Raw genomic sequence first — 20,985 nt, 5'->3', positions numbered from 1 at the left:
TTGGGGCATTACAATTTGGTCTTCATAACTCTCTCCTAGGGTATCATACGTCAGTCTCTTTGGCGGGTGTATTTCCCTTCGTAGCCTTAACGAACCATCTCTGGGTTCAGATTCACTTTCCAACCCTTGAGAGCTACAACTAGGTTGAGACTCCTCACACTCCTCAGAAGGGTCCATTGACTCCTCTGTGTCTTGTACAATTGAACTCCTGTCTTCCTCCTGAACCCTGCATGTGGCATCCTCCTTCACCCTGTACGTGGCATCCTCCTTCACCCTGTGCATAGTATCTTCACGTATGTAGAATCCTCATGCACCCTGCATGTAGCACCAGCATACAGGGGCACACTGACAACCAGCATACAGGGGGCACACTGACCACCAGCATACAGGGGCACACTGACCGCTAGCATACAGGGGGCACACTGACCATCAGCATACAGGGGCACACTGACCTCCAGCATACAGGGGGCACACTGACCACCAGCATACAGGGGGCACACTGGCCACCAGGATACAGGGGCACACTGACCACCAGCATACAGGAGGCACACTGACCACCAGCATACAGGGGGCACACTGAACACCAGCATAAAGGGGCACACTGACCACCAGCATAAAGGGGTACACTGACCGCCAGCATACAGGGGGCACACTGACCACCAGCATACAGGGGGCACACTGATCACCAGCATACAGGAGGCACACTGACTACCAGTATACAGTACAGGGGCACACTGACCACTAGCATACAGGGGACACACTGACCACCAGCATACAGGGGGCACACTGACCACCAGCATACAGGGGGCACACTGACCTCCAACATACAGTGGCACACTGACTGCCAGCATACAGGGGGCACACTGACCGCCAGCATACAGGGGGCATACTGACCGCCAGCATACAGGAGCACACTAACCTCCAGCATACAGGGGCACACTGACCTCCAGCATACAGTGGCACACTGACCACCAGCATACAGGGGGAACACTGACCTCCAGCATACAGGGGGTACACTGACCACCATCATACAGGGGCACACTGACCACCAGCATACAGGGGGCACACTGACCGCCAGCATACAGGGGGCACACTGACCGCCAGCATACAGGGGGCACACTGACCTCCAGCATACAGGGGGTACATTGACCACCATCATACAGGGGCACACTGACCACCAGCATACAGGGGGCACACTGACTGCCAGCATACAGGGGGTACACTGACCACCAATATGCAGGGCCACTGGTTACCTGTCCACAGGGGACATAACAAATCAAGTAAAACTACTACCATGCAACTAAAAAAAATCCCAAAAGCAATAAGAGAATCTTGTTAGCTGGTTCCCTCATCTAACGCGCAACAATAAAAAACAAAAAATGCAGCACTGCCCTACACTTCATCTATAAAATTCTACAAATGGACTTATAATGGTAAAACCTATAAATGAATATCCTGTGCAAATCCACCAATGTATTACAATATAGTAGTGATGGTGTCACCCTCTCTGCAAAAGGTAAGAAATATCGCAGAGCTGCAATGTGCAAATAGTTGTGACCCCCCTATATAATCATACTAAATAGTACAATTCATGTGCATATTTTACATTTTATTATGATTATATATTGGGTGATTCACCACTATTTGCACATTGCAGCTCTGCAGTATTTCTTACCTTTTGCAGAGAGGGTGACATCATCACTCCTGCCCGGATTGGATTTGAATTTAGCCGCCCCATCCCCCCCTCCAAGTTTTTCCTCTATCTTATCTTCCTAACATTTGGTAGCCCTATCCCAAAAATTCTAAAAAGTATCTTTATCTTTTTTTTTTCTCATGGATGAAATGTGAGAAATAACATATATATCATACAATCATTCCATAAACACATCCCACATACTCCGCATAGATCATTTCAAGGAAATATGCTTATAAAATAGTTTACCATTTGCCAAAAAAAAATGTCCCCGGTTTTCATTTTAAAAATCTGGTCACCTTACAATATGGTCCACAAGGTGGTGACCTGACTTCTCTCAGATAGAACGCACAGACAGGAAGTGATGTAAGATACTGACAGGAAGTAATGTAAGATACTGACAGGAAGTGATGTCAGCTATAAAAAGGAATTTCAGAGGCGAGTCGGGAGAAAGTAGAGAGGAGATGTAGCTGGAAGTGGCAGCAGAGGAGGTAATAAGATATTATTTTCTATATATAATATTTAATTACATAAATGAAATGTTCTCCTTCAGTTTTATGTCGGGGGAACAGAAACAGAGGAACGCATAACACTGAGAATCAGATTGCAGTCCCCCGGTGAAATCACATAAGTAGGATGAGCAGCAAAACTTCCTCCAGCTCTCCTGTAGCGCCCTCACCAGGCAGAGCCGAGGTACTCATAATCTATCTGGGGAAGAGGCAGAGCTCGGGTTGACCCCGACACTCACCTCTGGAAATATTCAGCAGGTTTCCTACCTTGTCACTACTAACATTAATCCCGTCCTCTACCCCATCACCAACTGGGCCCCCACTCCTCACCCCCCATCTAACACCGCTGTCCCCCACTCCTCACCCCCATCTATCACTGCTGTCCACCATTCCTCACCCCCATCTAACACCGCTGTCCCCCACTCCTCACCCCCCATCTAACACCGCTGTCCCCCATTCCTTACCCCCATCTATCACCCCTGTTCCCTACTTCTCATCCCTCATCCAACACTGTTGTTCCCCTCTCCTCACCCCCCTTCCCACACTGCTCACCTATATTCCACAACCCCCACTGACACTGTTGTCCCCCACTCCTCATTCCCTTATTCAACATTGCAGATCTCCACTCCTCACACCCCATATTTGATGCTTCTGTCACCCACTTTTCACTTAGACCCAATGCTGCCACCGTGGTTTCTTTTGCGTCTCTCATGATATCGCTCTTATCTCTATTAATAAAGCACAGACCTGACCGGAGAGGTGAGGAGGATTCTGGGAGGTCACATGACATCACTCTTATTTTTATTAGTAAAACACAGACCTGACCAGAGAGGTGCGGAGGATTCTCAGAAGATTCATAGGGCACAAGGATCTCTACAAGGACGTCATGATGGAGAATCAGCCGCCGCTCGCATCACCGGGTAAGAGGAGACTTTATTGTAAAGGAGAGAGCAGTACGGAGGCTCCACCTAGATCCCCCATCATCTGATAAACACATAGAAACAATGTATTCAGTCAGTGTGTGTGTTTCCTACAGATGGATCCAGTAATGAGAACCCACCAGAGAGATGTCCCTGTCCTCTGTATTCCCGGGATTCCACACAGGAAGGTCACACCATCCCTCACCATCATCAGGTAGGTGAAGATGGATATCGAGATCATAAAAGTGATCTGACTGTATGAAGATATATTCTACTTTTAGGTATAAGGTTATTTGTGCTCACATTTTAAAGCAACCATTCCCTGCTATTTTTTTTGTTTAGAATGAAAATCTGATAGATATAAAAGATGTGGTTAAAGAGGAAGAAGAGACGTATGTGAGGGGTGATCAGCAGTTCAGGGAAGAGGTTGGGATGATGGACAAAGTTAAAGAGGAGGAATCTTCTCCAGATATCAGCACAGGTGAGTGATGGCCACTAAATACAAAAACTGTTTGGGTATATGGATTGATGTTTGAGGATCTGTAGATCCACTTCTACAAAGACGTCATGATGGAGAATCAGCCACCCCTCACATCACCGGGAAAGAGGAGACTTTATTGTAAAGGAGAGAGCAGTACGGAGGATCCACCTAGATCCCCCATCATCTGATAAACACATAGAAACAATGTATTCAGTCAGTGTGTGTGTTTCCTACAGATGGATCCAGTAATGGGAACCCACCAGAGAGATGTCCCCGTCCTCTGTATTCCCGGTATTCCACACAGGAAGGTCACACCATCCCTCACCATCATCAGGTAGATGAGGAACAATTACTGATAGTTATGATTTATACACAAGTGTGTTTGTTACAATGAATGTTTTATTATATATTCAGAGTGGAAACCTCTGTGATTATAATATTGTTGTTAAAGAAGAGTATAAAGAGGAGGATGAGGAGTATGGAGTGATGGAGGAGTTTTCAGAAGGACACAAGGATATGATGGAGCCACCTAATACCAGGAACCCACCAGAGAGATGTCCCCGTCCTCTGTATTCCCGGGATTCCACACAGGTCAACATTAAAGAAGAAATAAAAGAGGAGGATGATGAGGATTTTGTAATGGAGGAGGCAGAGTTTCCAAATGGTCACAGAAAGCAGTACCAGGACACCATGGTGGAATCATCCAGTTACAGAAATGCACCAGAGAGATGTCCCCGTCCTCCGTATTACCAGGATTCCACACAGGAAGGTCACACCATCCCCCACCATCATCAGGTAGATGGGAATGAGAATGTATGAAAGTGATCCCAAGCCCTAAGAGATATCATTCTTCTATTATTATAATTTTTTTGTTTACATTTATTATTATTTCTGCCATTTTGTTGGTTTAGGATGAAGATATGATAAATGTACAAATTGAGGTTATAAAGGAAAAGATGTATGTGAGGGGTGATCAGCATTTTACAGAGGAGGTTGGGATGATGGACGCAGTTAAAGAGGAAGAAACTTCTCCAGATATCAGCTCAGGTAATTATGGAAGAATGGGTTAAAGCTTACTTAGTGATGTTTGGTTGGGTGGTATCATTGATCTGGTTAGTTGTCATAGTTTTGTGTTGTGATTGCACCCAGTTCCACCACAGATCTCTTTTACACTTTGAAATGCTCAACCAACATACACTGCTCCAAAGAATGAAAGGAACACTTTGAAAACACATCAGATCTCAATCGGGAAAAATATCATGCTGGATATTTATACTGGTATGGACTGGGTAATGTGTTAGGATATATACTGGTATAGACTGGGTAATGTGTTAGCATCTATACTGGTATAGACTGGGTAATGTGTTAGCATCTATACTGGTATGGACTGGGTAATGTATTAGAATCTATACTGTTACATAGTTGGTGAGGATGAAAAAAGACATCAATCCATCCAGTTCAACCTATGATGTGTGTGTGTTTTATGTTAACGTACATTGTATACCCCTGTATGTTGTGGTCTTTAAGGTGCCCATCTAATAGTTTTTTGAAACTATCGATGCTCCCCGCTGATACCACTGCTTGTGGAAGAGAATTTCACATCCCCACTGCTCTGACAGTAAAGAACCCCTTACGTATTTTAAGGTTAAACCGTTTTCCCTCTAGTTTTAGTAAATGGCCACTGCCATCTGCCATGTAGTTGCCCCCCCATTATTTTGTTCAGGTCCATTTGTAAGGTTACCACATCCGGCATAGAAGAATTTGGCCTGCTTAGTTTAGTATCATCCGCAAATACAAAGATTGTGCTAGATATCCCCTCCTCTAGGTCGTTTATTAATAAATTAAACAGGATTGGTCCCAGGACAGATCCTTGGGGGACCCCACTTTCCACACCCTCCCAAGTACTTCCTATTTATCACCACCCTCTGGACTCTCCCCTAGAGCCAGTTCTCTATTCAGGTACTCACCCTATGGTCCATACCTAGGTACCTTAGTTTGTACAGTAAGCATTTGTGGGGAACTGTGTCAAATGCCTTTGCAAAGTCCAGATACACCACATCCACAGACCTTCCTTTATCCAGATACACCTCATCCACAGGCCTTCCTTTACCTAGATGGCAACTCACTTCATCATAGAAGGTTAATAGATTGGTTTGGCAAGAACGATTTTTCATGAATCCATGCTGATTACTACTACTGATACCGTTTTCATTACTAAAGTCTTGTATGTGGTCCCTTAACATCCCCTCCAAAATCTTGCAGACTACTGATGTTAGGCTGACTGGTCTATAGTTACCCGGGATATTTCTCGGACATTTTTTAAATATTGGTACCACGTTGGCTTTTTTCCAATCAGCTGGCACCATACCCGTCTGTAGACTACCCTTAAAGATCAAGAATAACGGTCTGGTTATCACCTGGCTGAGCTCTTTATGAACCCTCGGTTGCAAGCCATCCGGTCCTGGTGATTTATTTATGTTAAGTTTCTCTAGTTTAGTTCTAAGTCTATCTTCTGTTAGCCATGGCGGTATTTCCTGAGGTGTATTATTTCATTTAGCATTACAAGCTGGGTTAGTGTAGCCCCCCGATTCTTTTGTGAAGACTGAAGAGAAAAAATTATTTAGCACTTCCGCTTTCTCTCTATTCTCTTTGCTGTCTTTTATGGGGCCAATGTGTTCTGGTCTCGCTTTCTTACTATTTATATACTTAAAGAATTTCTTGTTTTTTTTTTTTTTTTTTACTCTCTTCCACTATATGTCTCTCGTGTTCTATTTTAGCCGCTTTGATTTCACCTTTACATTTCTTATTACACTCTTTGTAATGTTGGAATGCTGCCAATGACCCCTCAGCCTTGTATTTTTTGAAGGCCTTTTCTTCAGTATTAATATGCATTTTTATGTTGGAGTTTAGCCACCCTGGGTTTATTTTTGCTCTTTTAAATGTATTCCCTTTTGGAATGCACTGGCCAATCCCTTTGTTTAGTATGCTCTTGAAGCACTCCCCTTTTTCCTCCGTGTTCTTTGTTCCCAGGGTTCTATCCCATTTGATATTTTCTAGCAAAGAGCGCAGTTTAGGGAAATTGGCTCTTTTGAAATTCAGTGTCCTTATATTACCCTTGTGTTTCCTATTACTATGAATAATACTGAAACCAATTGACCTATGGTCACTGTTTCCTAATTTGGCCCGTATTTCTATATCCGTGATCAGGTCTGTATTGTTGGTAATCAGTAGGTCTAGTACCGCATTGTTTCTTGTCGGTGCATTCACCATCTGACCCATGAAATTGTCCTGCAAAACATTTAAGAACTGCCGAGCCTTGGATGAATGTGCGGTTTCTTCTGCGCAGTCTATACCTGGATAATTAAAGTCCCCCATTATAATGACATTTCCCATCTTTGCTGCCAATCCAATCTGTGAAAGGAGGTCTGCCTCCCCCTCCTCCCTCTGGTTGGGGGGCCTATAGCATACACCCAATATTACTTTCCCCATAGTGCCTTCCCTTTAAAGTTCTACCTATAGGAATTCTACCTCATCCATAGCTCCATTATTAATATCGTCCCTCATATTTACCTGTATACTGTTCTTAATATACAGACATACCCCTCCCCTTTTTTTACCTTCTCTATCTCTGCGATAAAGGGAGTACCCCTGAATGGTCGCCAGCCAATCATGAGAGCTGTCAAATCAAGTCTCTAAAATCACCACAAAATCTTAGTCATGCTCATACATCAGCAGCTCCAACTCTCCCATCTTGTTGGCCAGGCTTCTAGCATTGGTATACAAACCTCGTAATTTTGACCGGTTTGATACTATATCCTCATTTGATGTTGTTTTTAGGCTGCTCTTGTGATTTTTTCCCCATACCCACCTTGGGTTTAGGAACTCTGCACACCCTACCGCTAATGTCCCCATTTGTGCCCGCTGAACCTTGCTCCCTGCTGGCTAATTCTACATCGGTACCCTCCCCCATCACCTAGTTTAAAAGCCCCTCTAACTTGTTGGCCATCTTCTCACCCAGTACGGTTGCACCCTCCCCATTTAGGTGCAATCCGTCACTACTAAAGAGTCGGTAGCCGACTGAGAAGTAAGCCCAGTTCTCTAGGAACCCAAAACCCTCCTTACTACACCAGCTCCTCAGCCACTTGTTTACTTCCCTCATCTCCCCCTGCTTCTCTGGTGTGGCTCGAGGTACAGGTAGTATTTCTGAAAATACTACCTTGTAGGTCCTAGTCCTTAACTTTGAAGTCCCTGAAATTGTTTTTTAGGACTCTCCATCTCCTTCTGACTTTGTCATTGGTACCCACGTGTACCATGACAGCTGAGTCTTCCCCAACCCCACCCAATAATCTGTCCAACAGATCCGTGATGTGCCGAACCCAGTGAAAAAAAAAAGACAGCTCGGCACCTACGGTCTTTTTGACAGATTGCATTCTGTGTCCTTTACCACCAGAACCTGTCTTTCCTTTCCCTTGCTCACGCCCCCACTGGAGGAGTTCTTCCCCTGGCAGCTAGGGGCGTCGCTCTACTCCAGCAATGTTGTCCCTGACTGGATTCCCCAACATCACACAACGGGACGTATTTATTGGGGTGCTCCAGCCCAGGTGCATGACAGTGCCGGCCTTATGTGGTGAGATTATGACAAGTGCCTTGTTCTCTTCTACCCTCCCTCTGATGCCTTCACCCTTGTATCTCTGCCCTCCTCTGTGCTGGCCCCTGCCTGTACCTGATGGGTACGTTCCCAGCTCTCCTTCAGTATGGAGATTCTTTTCAGTGTTGCCAGTTGCTTCCCTAGATTCAGGACCTAGATACTGGTATGGACAGGGTAATGCGTTAGAATCTATACTGGTATGGACTGGGTAATGTGTTAGGATTTATACTGGTATGGACTGGGTAATGTGTAAGGATCTATACAGGTATGGACTGGGTAATGCGTTAGGATCTATACTGGTATGGACTGGGTAATGTGTTAGGATCTATACTGGTATGGACTGGGTAATGCGTTAGGATCTATACTGGTATGGACTGGGTAATGTGTTAGGATCTATACTGGTATGGACTGGGTAATGTGTTAGGGTCTATACTGGTATGGACTGGGTAATGTGCTAGGATCTATACTGGTATGGACTGGGTAATGTGTTAGGAAGGAAAGGATGCCACATCGTTTGATGGAAATGAAAATTATCACCCTACAGAGGGCTGAACTCAAAGATACCCCGAAAATCAAAGTGAAAAAATGATGCAGCAGGCGAGTCCATTTTGGTGAAATGTCATTGCAGGACCTCAGAATGGTCCTCAGTAGTGTGTATGACCCCCACATGCTTGTATGCATGCCTGACAACGTTGGGGCATGCTCCTAATGAGACCATGGATGGTGTCCTGGGGTATTTCCTCCAAGATCTGGACCAGGACATCACTGAGCTCCTGAACAGACTGAGGTACAACCTGGTGGCATCGGATGGACTGAAACAGAATGTCCCAGAGGTGTTCTATTGGATTCAGGTCAGGCGAGTGTGGGGACCATTCAGTGGTATCAATTCCTTCATCCTCCAGGAACTGGCTGCATACTCTCTCCACATGAGGCCGGGCATTGTTGTGCACTAGGAGGAACCCAGGACCCACTGCACCAGCATAGGGTCTGACAATGGGTCCAAGGATTTCATCCCAATACCTAATGGCAGTCAGGGTGCCATTGTCTAGCCTGTAGAGGTCTGTGCGTCCCTCCATGCTGAACGATGTTACAGGCAGCATAATGTTCTCCACGGCTTCTCCAGACCCTTTCACGTCTGTCACATGTGCTCAGGGTGAACCTGCTCTCATCTGTGAAAAGCACAGGGTGCCAGTGGTGGAGCTGCCAATTCTGGTGTTCAATGGCAAATGCCAATCGAGCTCCACAGTGCCGGGTAGTGAGCACAGCGCCCACTAGAGGACGTCGGGCCCTCAGGCCACCCTCATGAAGTCTGTTTCTGATTGTTTGGTCAGAGACATTCACACCAGTGTCCTGCTGGAGGTCATTTTGTAGGGCTCTGGCAGTTCTCATCCTGTTCCTCCTTGCACAAAGGAGCAGATACCGGTCCTGCTGATGGGTTAAGGACCTTCTACGGCCCTGTCCAGCTCTCCTAGAGTAACTGCCTGTCTCCTGGAATCTCCTCCATGCTCCTGAGACTGTGCTGGGAGACACAGCAAACCTTCTGGCAATGGGAGGTATTGATGTGCCATCCTGGAGGAGTTGGACTGCCTGTGCAACCTCTATAGGGTCCAGGTATGGCCTCATACTACCAGTAGTGACACTGACTCCAGCCAAATGCAAAACTAGTGACAAACACTCAGAAAAGAGGAGAAGGGAAAATGTCAGTGGCCTCCACTTGTAAAACCATTCCTGTTTTGGAGGTCGTCTTATTGTTGCCCATCTAGTGCACCTGTTGGTAACAACCCCCTCTGCTACTTGACTGACCAAATGAATATCCCAGGAGTTTCCCTGACTTGATGCTATACTCTGATTATAAAGTGTTGAGCAGTGTATATGAGTGTGGAAAACTCTTGGTAATTTTTCTTGTCTTCTGACAGACGGACTCTGTGGTGGGAATAGAAGGACATCGGAGGAAGATGTGACTACAGAAGATAATGACATGGCATCTTCTCCAGAAGTAAATCCCGTTCCTCATAATATACATGACAGACCTCACCACTGGAGGAGATCATTGGAATCTCCTGATACTTCACATAGTCCTCTAATATCTGACAGTGCCGACGGGTGCGGGAAACCATCTCATCTCAGGGAATCTTCTTTATACCATACAGGAGAGAATTCATTGTCATGTTCAGAGTGCGGGAAATGTTTTAGTCAAAAAGGTTACCTTCTTCAGCACCAGAGAACTCACACAGGTGAGCGTCCCTATTCATGTTCTGAGTGTGGGAAATGTTTTAGTCAAAAAAGAAACCTTCTTAGCCATCGGAGAATACACACAGGTGAGCGTCCCAATTCATGTTCAGAGTGCGGGAAATGTTTTAGTGAAAAAAGAAACCTTCTTCGCCATCAGAGAATACACACAGGTGAGCATCCCTATTTATGTTCAGAGTGCGGGAAATGTTTTAGTGACAAAGGAGTCCTTATTAGGCATCAGAGAATACACACAGGTGAGCGCCCCTATTCATGTTCAGAGTGCGGGAAATGTTTTAAGGATAAAGGAGTCCTTCTTACGCATCAGAGAACACACATAGCTGAGGTTCCCTATTCATGTTCAGAGTGCGGGAAATGTTTTAAACACAAAAACAGCCTTATTAGCCATCAGAGAATACACACAGGTGAGCATCCCTATTCATGTTCAGAGTGCGGGAAATGTTTTAATAAAAAAGGAACCCTTCTTAGCCATCAGAGAATACACACAGGTGAGCGTCCCTATTCATGTTCAGAGTGCGGGAAATGTTTTAATCGTAAAGGACACCTTCTTCGCCATCAGAGATTACACACAGGTGAGCTTCCCTATTAATGTTCAGAGTGCGGGAAATATTCTAACCCCTTAAGGACTGAGCCCATTTCTGACACGTGGTTTACATGTTAAAATCAATATTATAGCTAGAAAATGACTTGGAACCCCCAAACATTATATATATATATATATATTTTTAGTAAAGACTCTGGAGAATAAAATTGCGGTCTTTGCAAAATATTTTTGTCACGCGGTATTTGCGCAGCGGTCTTTCCAACGCCATTTTTTTGGAATAAATACATTTCACCGCATTTAAAAATAACAGTAAAGTTATCCCAATTTTTTTGTATAATGTGAAAGATGATGTCACACCGAGTAAATAGATACCTAACGTGTTCCGGTATAAAATTGCGCACACCCGCAGAATGACGACAAACTACGGTACATAAAAATCTCCATAGACGACACTTTAGAAATTTTAAGCAGTTACCAGTTTAGAGTTACAGAGGAGATCTTTTTATTTGATTATTTCTCTCACTCTGGCGATTGCGGCGATACCTCACATGTGTGGTTTGAACGCCGTTTTCATTTGTGGGCGCGACTTACGTTTGCGTTTTCTTTTGTGCGTGAGCTCATGGCGATGGGGCGCTTAAAAATTATTTTTTTTCCTATTTATTTTATTTAACTTTTTAATTTTAGCATAATTGTAAAATAAAAAAAAAATTTGATGACTTTTATTGGTGTGAGAAGGAATGTAAACATCCCTTGTGACAGTAATAGGCAGTGACAGGTACTCTTTATGGAGGGATCCGGGGGAGGGGGGGATGTGACAGTAATAGGCAGTGACAGGTACTCATATATGGACGGATCGGGGGAGGGGGGAATGTGACAGTAATAGGCAGTGACAGGTACTCTTTATGGAGGGATCCGGGGGAGGGGGGGATGTGACAGTAATAGGCAGTGACAGGTACTCATATATGGACGGATCGGGGGAGGGGGGAATGTGACAGTAATAGGCAGGTACAGGTACTCTTTATGGAGGGATCCGGGGGAGGGGGGAATGTGACAGTAATAGGCAGTGACAGGTACTCTTTATGGAGGGATCGGGGGGAGGGGGGGAATGTGACAGTAATAGGCAGTGACAGGTACTCATATATGGACGGATCGGGGGGAGGGGAGGAATGTGACAGTAATAGGAGTGACAGGTACTCTTTATGGAGGGATCGGGGGGAATATGACAGTAATAGGAGTGACAGGTACTCTTTATGGAAGGATCGGGGGGGATGTGACAGTAATAGGAGTGACAGGTACTCTTTATGGAGGGATCGGGAGGAATGTGACAGTAATAGGAGTGACAGGTACTCTTTATGGAGGGATCGGGGGGAGGGGGGAATGTGACAGTAATAGGCAGTGACAGGTACTTATATATGGAGGGATCGGGGGGAGGGGGGAATGTGACAGTAATAGGCAGTGACAGGTACTCTTTATGGAGGGATCCGGGGGAGGGGGGAATGTGACAGTAATAGGCAGTGACAGGTACTCTTTATGGAGGGATCGGGGGGAGGGGGGGAATGTGACAGTAATAGGCAGTGACAGGTACTCATATATGGACGGATCGGGGGGAGGGGAGGAATGTGACAGTAATAGGAGTGACAGGTACTCTTTATGGAGGGATCGGGGGGGATGTGACAGTAATAGGAGTGACAGGTACTCTTTATGGAGGGATCGGGAGGAATGTGACAGTAATAGGAGTGACAGGTACTCTTTATGGAGGGATCGGGGGGAGGGGGGAATGTGACAGTAATAGGCAGTGACAGGTACTCATATATGGACGGATCGGGGGGAGGGGGGAATGTGACAGTAATAGGCAGTGACAGGTACTCTTTATGGAGGGATCCGGGGGAGGGGGGAATGTGACAGTAATAGGCAGTGACAGGTACTCTTTATAGAGAGATCAGGGGAGGGGGGATGTGACAGTAATAGGCAGTGACAGGTACTCTTTATGGAGGGATCGGGGGGAGGGGGGGAATGTGACAGTAATAGGCAGTGACAGGTACTCTTTATGGATGAATCGGGGGAGGGAGGAATGTAACAGTAATAGGCAGTGACAGGTACTCATATATGGACGGATCGGGGGGAGGGGGGAATGTGACAGTAATAGGCAGTGACAGGTACTCTTTATGGAGGGATCCGGGGAGGGGGGAATGTAACAGTAATAGGCAGTGACAGGTACTCTTTTTGGATGGATCGGGGGGAAGGGGAGGAATGTGACAGTAATAGGCAGTGACAGGTACTCATATATGGACGGATCGGGGGGAGGGGAGGAATGTGACAGTAATAGGAGTGACAGGTACTCTTTATGGAGGGATCGGGGGGGATGTGACAGTAATAGGAGTGACAGGTACTCTTTATGGAGGGATCGGGGGGAGGAATGTGACAGTAATAGGCAGTGACAGGTACTCTTTAAGAAGGGATAGGGGGTTTCAAAGACCCCAACCCCCTCCCCCGCTTTCACTCTATTCAATATGCTGAAATATGCATTTCTGAATAGTGACAGATGTTTGAATTCGGCGCCGTCGTGACGTTGAATAACCCGGACGTGACGTTGTGCCGCCACTTCCGGGTTACTACTTCGGAGACCCGAATGGAGCTGTGAAACCACCTCAGTCCACTCGGGGTTGGTTTACACCCGCATCGCCCTCTGACCCGCTGTGGGGTTGGCAGGCAGCTGGGAGACCTTATGTTAACTCTGTATAGCCCACGCCAGTACGCCGCAACCGTATGCATCAGGGCTGTTGCGGCACAACCCCATTCAGTTGAATACCATTGCCCAATGTGACCGGGGGGGGGGTGAGGTTTGCAGCAGCTACAAATTGCAGTGCCATGTGTACAACCCCATCCGGCTGCCATTTAAGGTTAAGTGGGTGGTAAAATCGTGACTTTACTGTCTACCTTTACCGATCCCTCCCCACATGTGGCAACAGGCAGGAAATCATCACAATACATGGGGCAACAAGTGGGCAATCATCAGAGTACATGGGGCAAGAGATGGACAATCATGGCAATACATGTGCTTGGTTTATGGAAGTAGCCGGCTTTTTATTGGTCCAACCAATGTATGATTATTAATACATTTGACACATTTGTTAATTCTATTATAAAAGATTTAAGCTTTATTTTATTCATATCATTACTGTGTGGTAATCGCTTATTCTGATCTTGTCCAATAAAAACTCTTCGTACAATAATCTGTGCCGAGTCTTCTTTTTTACCAATGATTAGATGATCGGTGATTGGAATGTGATCAGTTCATTGAGAGTCATCCATTGGGGTTTTATTAGTGAGATGGAGAGTGGAGAAGGCACCACATTGACAGCCATTGGAGGCCCTTTCTAAAGCCCTAAATTTTTTGGCAACCTGTCTATGACATTAGTCTTCCAAACTCTATCTCACTGAGCTAAGGCCAGAAGAGTTCCAGGAGTTCTTCTCTGTCCACAGTTCCCAAACCAAAAGGAGACATCCACCACATCTTCAATGTTATGGCCCTAAATGTCCTCAGCTGGGCCCAGGAGTTCCGCATGTCATTCCCCAGGTCATAACCTTTCTCTTTAGCAGTGAGACTTTTTTCTTTGACCAACCCACATACATGTACTGCGGTAGGACGGCCGTCCTGTGCAGAATCATGTACCTGTACATTATCTGCATTTTTGGGTCTGGAGCATGCACACGCACCGCTGGCACCCAGGCTTCCACTGGACACAGTGGGGACCAATCAGTGGGTCCGGCGGACACGGTGTCTGTTGGCTTCCGGCAATCGTTCCCGAGAGAGGCGGAACAGTGGTCTGCCAATTTAGACAAAGCAGATTGCCGTTCTGTTAAATGGGAAGATGGAGATCTTGTTTAATGGAGAAAGGAGTTACTGGCACACAAAGTTTATAAATAGTCCAGACAGCAATAAATATCTAAAAATACCAATGATTAGGGTAGAGGGTAATCCAGAAAAAGTCACTGGTCTTTGGTTATGGGGGTACAATAAAGGAATGCACAGGACCACATATGGCTGCTGTCCTTGTGACTGGCTCTGTATAGACCAAGAGGAAAGATTTGCTTATCTTCTCGTCTGGTACCTCCTAGTGACGGCATTTCCATTCCATTTCCGGCAGTACCAGACAGTACAAGGATCTAGAAAGAATAGTACAAAAACATTGGCATATCCTTCAAAAAGATCCCACGCTTGAAAAAATATTGCTAAGAAAACCGCAATTCATCTATACAAAGTCCACCACTTTGAGACATAGATTGGCCAGAAATGTGGTGGACCCCCCAAAACCTATAGGCACATTTTTGGACCTGGTGGGTTTTTTCTCGTGTGGGAGATGTGTTATATGTAAGACTTCCAAACACAGAGTCAGGAAAACTACTAATTTCAGGTCCAATAATACAGGGAAAACATACGAAATTGACAAATTTATCACATGTGACACTACACATGTGACGTTTCTTCTGGAATGTCCATGTAAGCTCCAGTATGTGGGTCGCACCACCCGTCCACTGGGAGTCCGGTTACGTGAACATGTTACCAATATCAAAAATGGTTTTAAAAAACATAGCCTATCGAATCACTTCCAATTAGTTCACAACTAGGACCCAACCGGACTAAAATTTTGTGGCATAGACAAGATAGTACCCAATTGGAGAGGGGGAAACCTTACCCGGGGGATTTCACAAAATGAAGGAAGGTGGATATATTTTTTAAAAACATTGCACCCTCAGGGGTTGAATATCGACTTCGACCTCAACTGCTTTTTATCTAATTGGTAATTTTTTTTTTTTTTTATACATTTTTTTAAAAAGATTTTTTATATATTTCTTATCTTAAGTGACAATATCTTCTATGCAAATTTTTTATATGTAATTTTTATATGTATTTTTCCAGGCATTTCATATGTAATTTATGAGGTACCATTGAGAATGGTTTGATGCACTTTGCACTTTTTTAGTCACCCATCCCGGGTATTACATATGGACTGTATACGGCAATATGGGGTGTGTTTTTACACTTAGGTGGTTCAAGCAAGAAGTAACCCACACCATTTGTTAGGTTATAGAAAGACACATGTTTTTTAAATACATATTTCTATATAGATTTTGAGCCTCAAATATTTATATATATATATATATATATATATATATATATATATATATATATATATATATATATATATATGTTTTTAGATATTAATTTCTGCAACATTGGAATGGCCCAATTATCTTCCAGTCCTGTTTACCTATTGAATAAGACATTTTTAGCCATTATTTTTAAACAATGAATTAATAAATAATTATGTTTTAACCGATTTGTAACATATATATATATCTATATACACGTAGATATATATATTTTCGGGTGGAATCCGCATTGTGATGGAATATTCACATGCAACCTGCCAGATTATGCCAGATTTGTATTACTTAGCATGAAGTAAAATGTAAGACATGATCGGCTAGTGGTTTCCGGTTGGGTGTACATAAGTACACCCAACAGGAACAGGAAATGACCAACAAATTAGAGGAGGAGGGGTATTTATACCCCTCCGTTCGTAGCGGCCCGGAAATACGTCTTTGATAACGCCCTGGAGGAGGGCGAAACGCGTCGACGCAATTTCCGGTCCTACGCAAGCTGTGACGTCATTTCCGGGAGCGGTGGAACGCACGCCGGGACCAGCGCAGCCCCGAGCTCACCGCGATCTACAGGATCTGTCATATCCCACGAATGATTGTACAAGCCTGCCTTTATATACCAAAATGTGAGTGATCCAATTATGGTTTAAATAAATATACAATTTTTGTCAGTATTACACTATTTCGAGCCTTTCTTCCCTACATGGTTCCTTTATCCTGCTGAGTCTGGCTATTGGGAGTTTCTATGAGGTCATAGCAGTTTTAGAGGATACGGTTCGGATTCCTTACTGGACCAAAGCTTGTGTGACCCTCACACAGTATTGTCTGGGGGTCCACTCTGTCCGGTAAGTGCAACATCCTGGGGAGAGGAAAGTCACCATTTTTTCACAGCACAGTGTCAGCATGGGTTTGCATGGATTTTCCAGCACATAAGCACTTTCTTGGACTATCTTTCACTGGCCACTTGCTGAAGCATTTAGGACTATATATTTAATTCCACGGTTTTATGGACTATTTGTATTTTTGTATTTATTAATATCTATTACACAGGTTAATCACTATATTATATAGGCACTATTTTATTATATAATTTATTATGTACTTTATTTATTGATGGTGATATATTTCACATACGGTTCATGTTAGTCACATCATTTTGCACTGTTTGTTTTGTTATATCACATGGCATTTCCGCTGTGCCTTCCATGCTGGTTAGCGTGGCTTCTTGGGGCTCCTCCAGGCTCCCGAGCCAGACATCTCTCTGCCCAGCAGCCGGAACAGAGGACATCGGTCCTGCAGGACGGTTCTAGGAGGATCCACAGTATCTGACACCAGATGAGCACTTGTATATTTTACCTCTTGTGAGTGTTTTAATCCTTTGCTATTAAAACCCTTTAACCAGGATAACACACTTAGCTGGCGCTTCCTATAGGGTTGCCATCCATCCAGGATTCACCTGGACAGTTGGGTTTTGAGTCATGTGTTTGGGTTTCAGGCCACCTGAAACCCAGACATCATATTCAGAATGGACTGTGGCTCCTCAAGTACCACAACCCCTGAGTGCATAGCAGTGGCGGCCCGTGCATAGGGGGCGCCAGGGCGCCGCCCCCCTACCCCTAAAAAAAAGAAAAAAAAATTACATAACGAACAAATAAAGTTGTACAAAAAAAAAAATTGGGTTCGCCGGCCTCTGTGAAGGAACTGGTGGCTAGGGGGGGGGGGTGGGGTTATGTCCCAGAAGAGGCGCCGATTGGCTGCCTTCTGGGGGCGTAACCTGGGCACAAGTCTTTGCGATTGGACACCCCCACTTTCTGATATCCTGGCTGTGATTGGTCCAGTCTACAGCCTGGACCAATCATCATCCAGGACATCCCATGGCCCCATACTGACCCCGCTGACATCACGTCACGTGCGTCAGTCACGAGTCGGGTGCCTAGTGGACGGACACAGCGGGAGAGAGCGGAGAGGACCGGCAGAGAGCGGAGAGGAGACCAAAGTCACCGGAACGGAATCGGATCGATCCGGGACCAGACCACCACCGGTAAGTAAGCGGTGCAGTTTGCAACACACTACCTCAGAGTCAGAACTCCCATGTGCAGTTGGTTCAGCACAGGCACTGCTGGAGGAGCTCGGCATCCGAGCGCTGCTCTTCGGGGTCTTCGTGTAAGTACTCTGCATGGATCTCATTGTATGTGCATGTAAGATCTGTATCCGATCATATCCATGTGCAGCACAGAGGTCTCATTGTTAGATAAAATCTAAGGGTGCCCATACATACCTCGATTTGTATAAGGTTCAGCAACAATTTATTGCACAATGGAAGCAACCAACAACTGCTTGTGAAGACAGAAATAGCTAATGTCTATGGCAATCATCGTCCGACATGCTGGAAAATCATTCAATGCAGATTTGCTATCAGTGCAGCGATCGTGCGATGGGGTTGCATGTCTGTGCAGTGATCGGGGACAGCCAGAAATCGCATATGCTCGGTAAATGTTTCCATCATGCATTTGTTTGATCATTGCAGTGATCAATCAAGATAACAGGTTTACCAAATATGAAAAATCAGACTAAAGTTCTATGTATCCTGCACAAGACTGGGGCAATGCAATCACCCCCTCCCTCCATCTCCATGTACAACTATATGGAATCTCTGACATTGTACCTATGTGTGGAATATATAAACACCAGGAAAGTGTTAAAAATTACTCCCACAGAGTTAAATAAACACTGGAGATTGTATAGATACAGTATATGACTAGGTGTAGCATCTATACATGTCCTGGATGTGTCATTATACAATGTATACATCTGTATGACCATCCTCTGGATGCCAGCACTATTTCCCTCTGCTATTGAGCAGTGTTGGATAAGGTTTATATCCCTTTAAATGTTATAATGTGCTCCTGTCCCTGTAAAATAGCTTTGTGTATGCCTGAGTAACCCAATTTCTTCTCATTGCTATGTGTGCCCAGGAAGGATAAATGTCTCTACTACAAATATCCAATATCAAGTATAGGCAGTGCAGTGACTTTCTAGTATGGTTACAAAATCGGACTACATTATTGGGACGCCTTATCACTCAATTTACGGTCCTATTTTGGTTGCATGTGGTATGAACTGTGGTCTCTGTTCTGATACTTAAAAAAACATATATGTACTGTTAAAGGTAAATATTGGGGTTCCTTTAAATGTTTATATTTTGAAGGGGGCTGGTGGTGTCAAAATATGGATTATTTAAAGGGGTAACTATGAATGCTTTATCAAGGCACTCTTCCTTGATCACTCATGGCCCCTTTAACACTTGTGTGGCATCAAAGTCAGGCAATTTTTTACCGCGTTTTTTGCTGCAAATTTTTCTTTTTGCGCCCCCCCAAAAATTTTGAGCACCAGCCGCCACTGGTGCATAGATGTGCACACCAGCCTCACCCCCATACACGGACAGGAGAGAAGGGCTTGATCTATTATGTGGGGGTGAAACGTTGGAAACGGCGCTACCTAGCGCATGTGCAAAATGCGGGTGAGATAGAGGAAGAAAGTGCTCTAGTGCGTGATATATAGTGCAATCATAAACCTTAAGCCCGTGAGAGATTCCCAGTCCCTGGCTAAATGTAGACAATTTAAACCCAAATTTTAAGGTAAAAAGTATATAAGATAGTTAAGTAATAAATAGTGTGATAAAATGGTTCCAATAAATATGGTATGGTAGTAGCAAGTAGTAAATATGTAATAAACTAATTCCAATAAATAAATGATGGGATCAAATAAGTTAATATGGTGGTAAATACAGTGCTTAAATGATACAAGCAATGAGATTACTAGTGCATACCTGCTATATGGTGTATTCCCAATCTGACCACCAGAGGTCGCACTTACCCCTTAGCAACAAATGGAGTTTTCTCAAACCTTCTCCCCAGTCCGTCCTAGCGGACCGAAGGGTCCCATCTGGGTGTAAAAAGGGGAGAAACGAACCTCTTAGTGTGGAATATACAGCAGGGTTTTTGAGGGGGCTAGTAGTAACTCACGCTTGAGATGCAGCAGATCGTGTCAGACGTATGCAGGCTGTGCCGAGGAAGCTTCCGCGTTCCAAACTGAGGCGAGCTGCGGACCGGAAGTGACGTGGGGTTCCGCCCTACGTATGTTTCGTCATAGGACGTCTACGGGAGCGGTCTATTTTTATTGGTTTCTGCATAGGGGGCCAGTTGTTCCTTAACTACTTGCCGCCCGCCCGCCGTCAATTGACGGCGGAGCGGTGCGACCATTATCCTGGGAAGACGTCATATGACGTGATCCCAGGAATGCAGGGCAGGCGCGCGATCGCGTGCGCGCCGCCCTGCACTGCCGGTGTCGGGGTGTCCCCGGGACACCCCCCGTCACCGGCAGGGGGGAAACAGCCAATGGGCGTGGCTGTTTCCCACGTGATCGGCTGTGTTCCAATGACACAGCCGATCACAATGGAGGCGCCCGGGAGATGACCGTGCATGCGCGATCGGGAGCGCGCAGCGCTGTCATGTCGGTGGCACTGTGTTCCGTAGGAACACAGCTGTCACCGGCGGTAGTAAACAGTCACTGACAGTGACTGTTTACTATGTGATCGGCTGTGAATCCATTCACAGCCGATCACAAAATGTAAACACAGAGCAGTAACTCACTGTTACTAGCTCTTCTCTCCTCATACAGTTTCCAGTGTGAGGAGAGCAGAGCCAGAAACAGTGAGTTACTGCTCTGTGTACCTGTAAAAGTAAAATCACACTAATAAAGGTCCCCACACAGT

General features: G+C 45.1%; 2 protein-coding genes across 2 annotated transcripts in view; both read left to right on the top strand.

Moving 5' to 3' along the window:
• The window catches only part of LOC309550260 (uncharacterized protein), a gene marked incomplete at both ends in the record, with an annotated part of 1,652,360 nt that overhangs the window by 1,274,844 nt on the left and 356,531 nt on the right, over positions 1-20,985 (top strand). The gene's annotated exons all lie outside the window — the stretch shown is intronic.
• LOC309549821 (uncharacterized protein) overlaps positions 1-20,985 on the top strand; it is a gene marked incomplete at its 3' end in the record, with an annotated part of 279,510 nt that overhangs the window by 19,090 nt on the left and 239,435 nt on the right. Inside the window, exons 2-3 of the mRNA XM_082250324.1 lie at positions 3,239-3,336; positions 4,018-4,398. Of these exons, the coding sequence (XP_082106450.1) occupies positions 3,239-3,336; positions 4,018-4,398 (479 nt within the window). The remainder of the gene's footprint in view (positions 1-3,238; positions 3,337-4,017; positions 4,399-20,985) is intronic.

This window comes from Pelophylax lessonae (assembly GCF_965119305.1).
Source record: "Pelophylax lessonae genome assembly, chromosome: 3".
NCBI lineage: Eukaryota > Metazoa > Chordata > Amphibia > Anura > Ranidae > Pelophylax > Pelophylax lessonae.
Note: the sequence above shows the minus strand (reverse complement) of the source record. Positions and strands in the feature narration are given on the sequence as shown.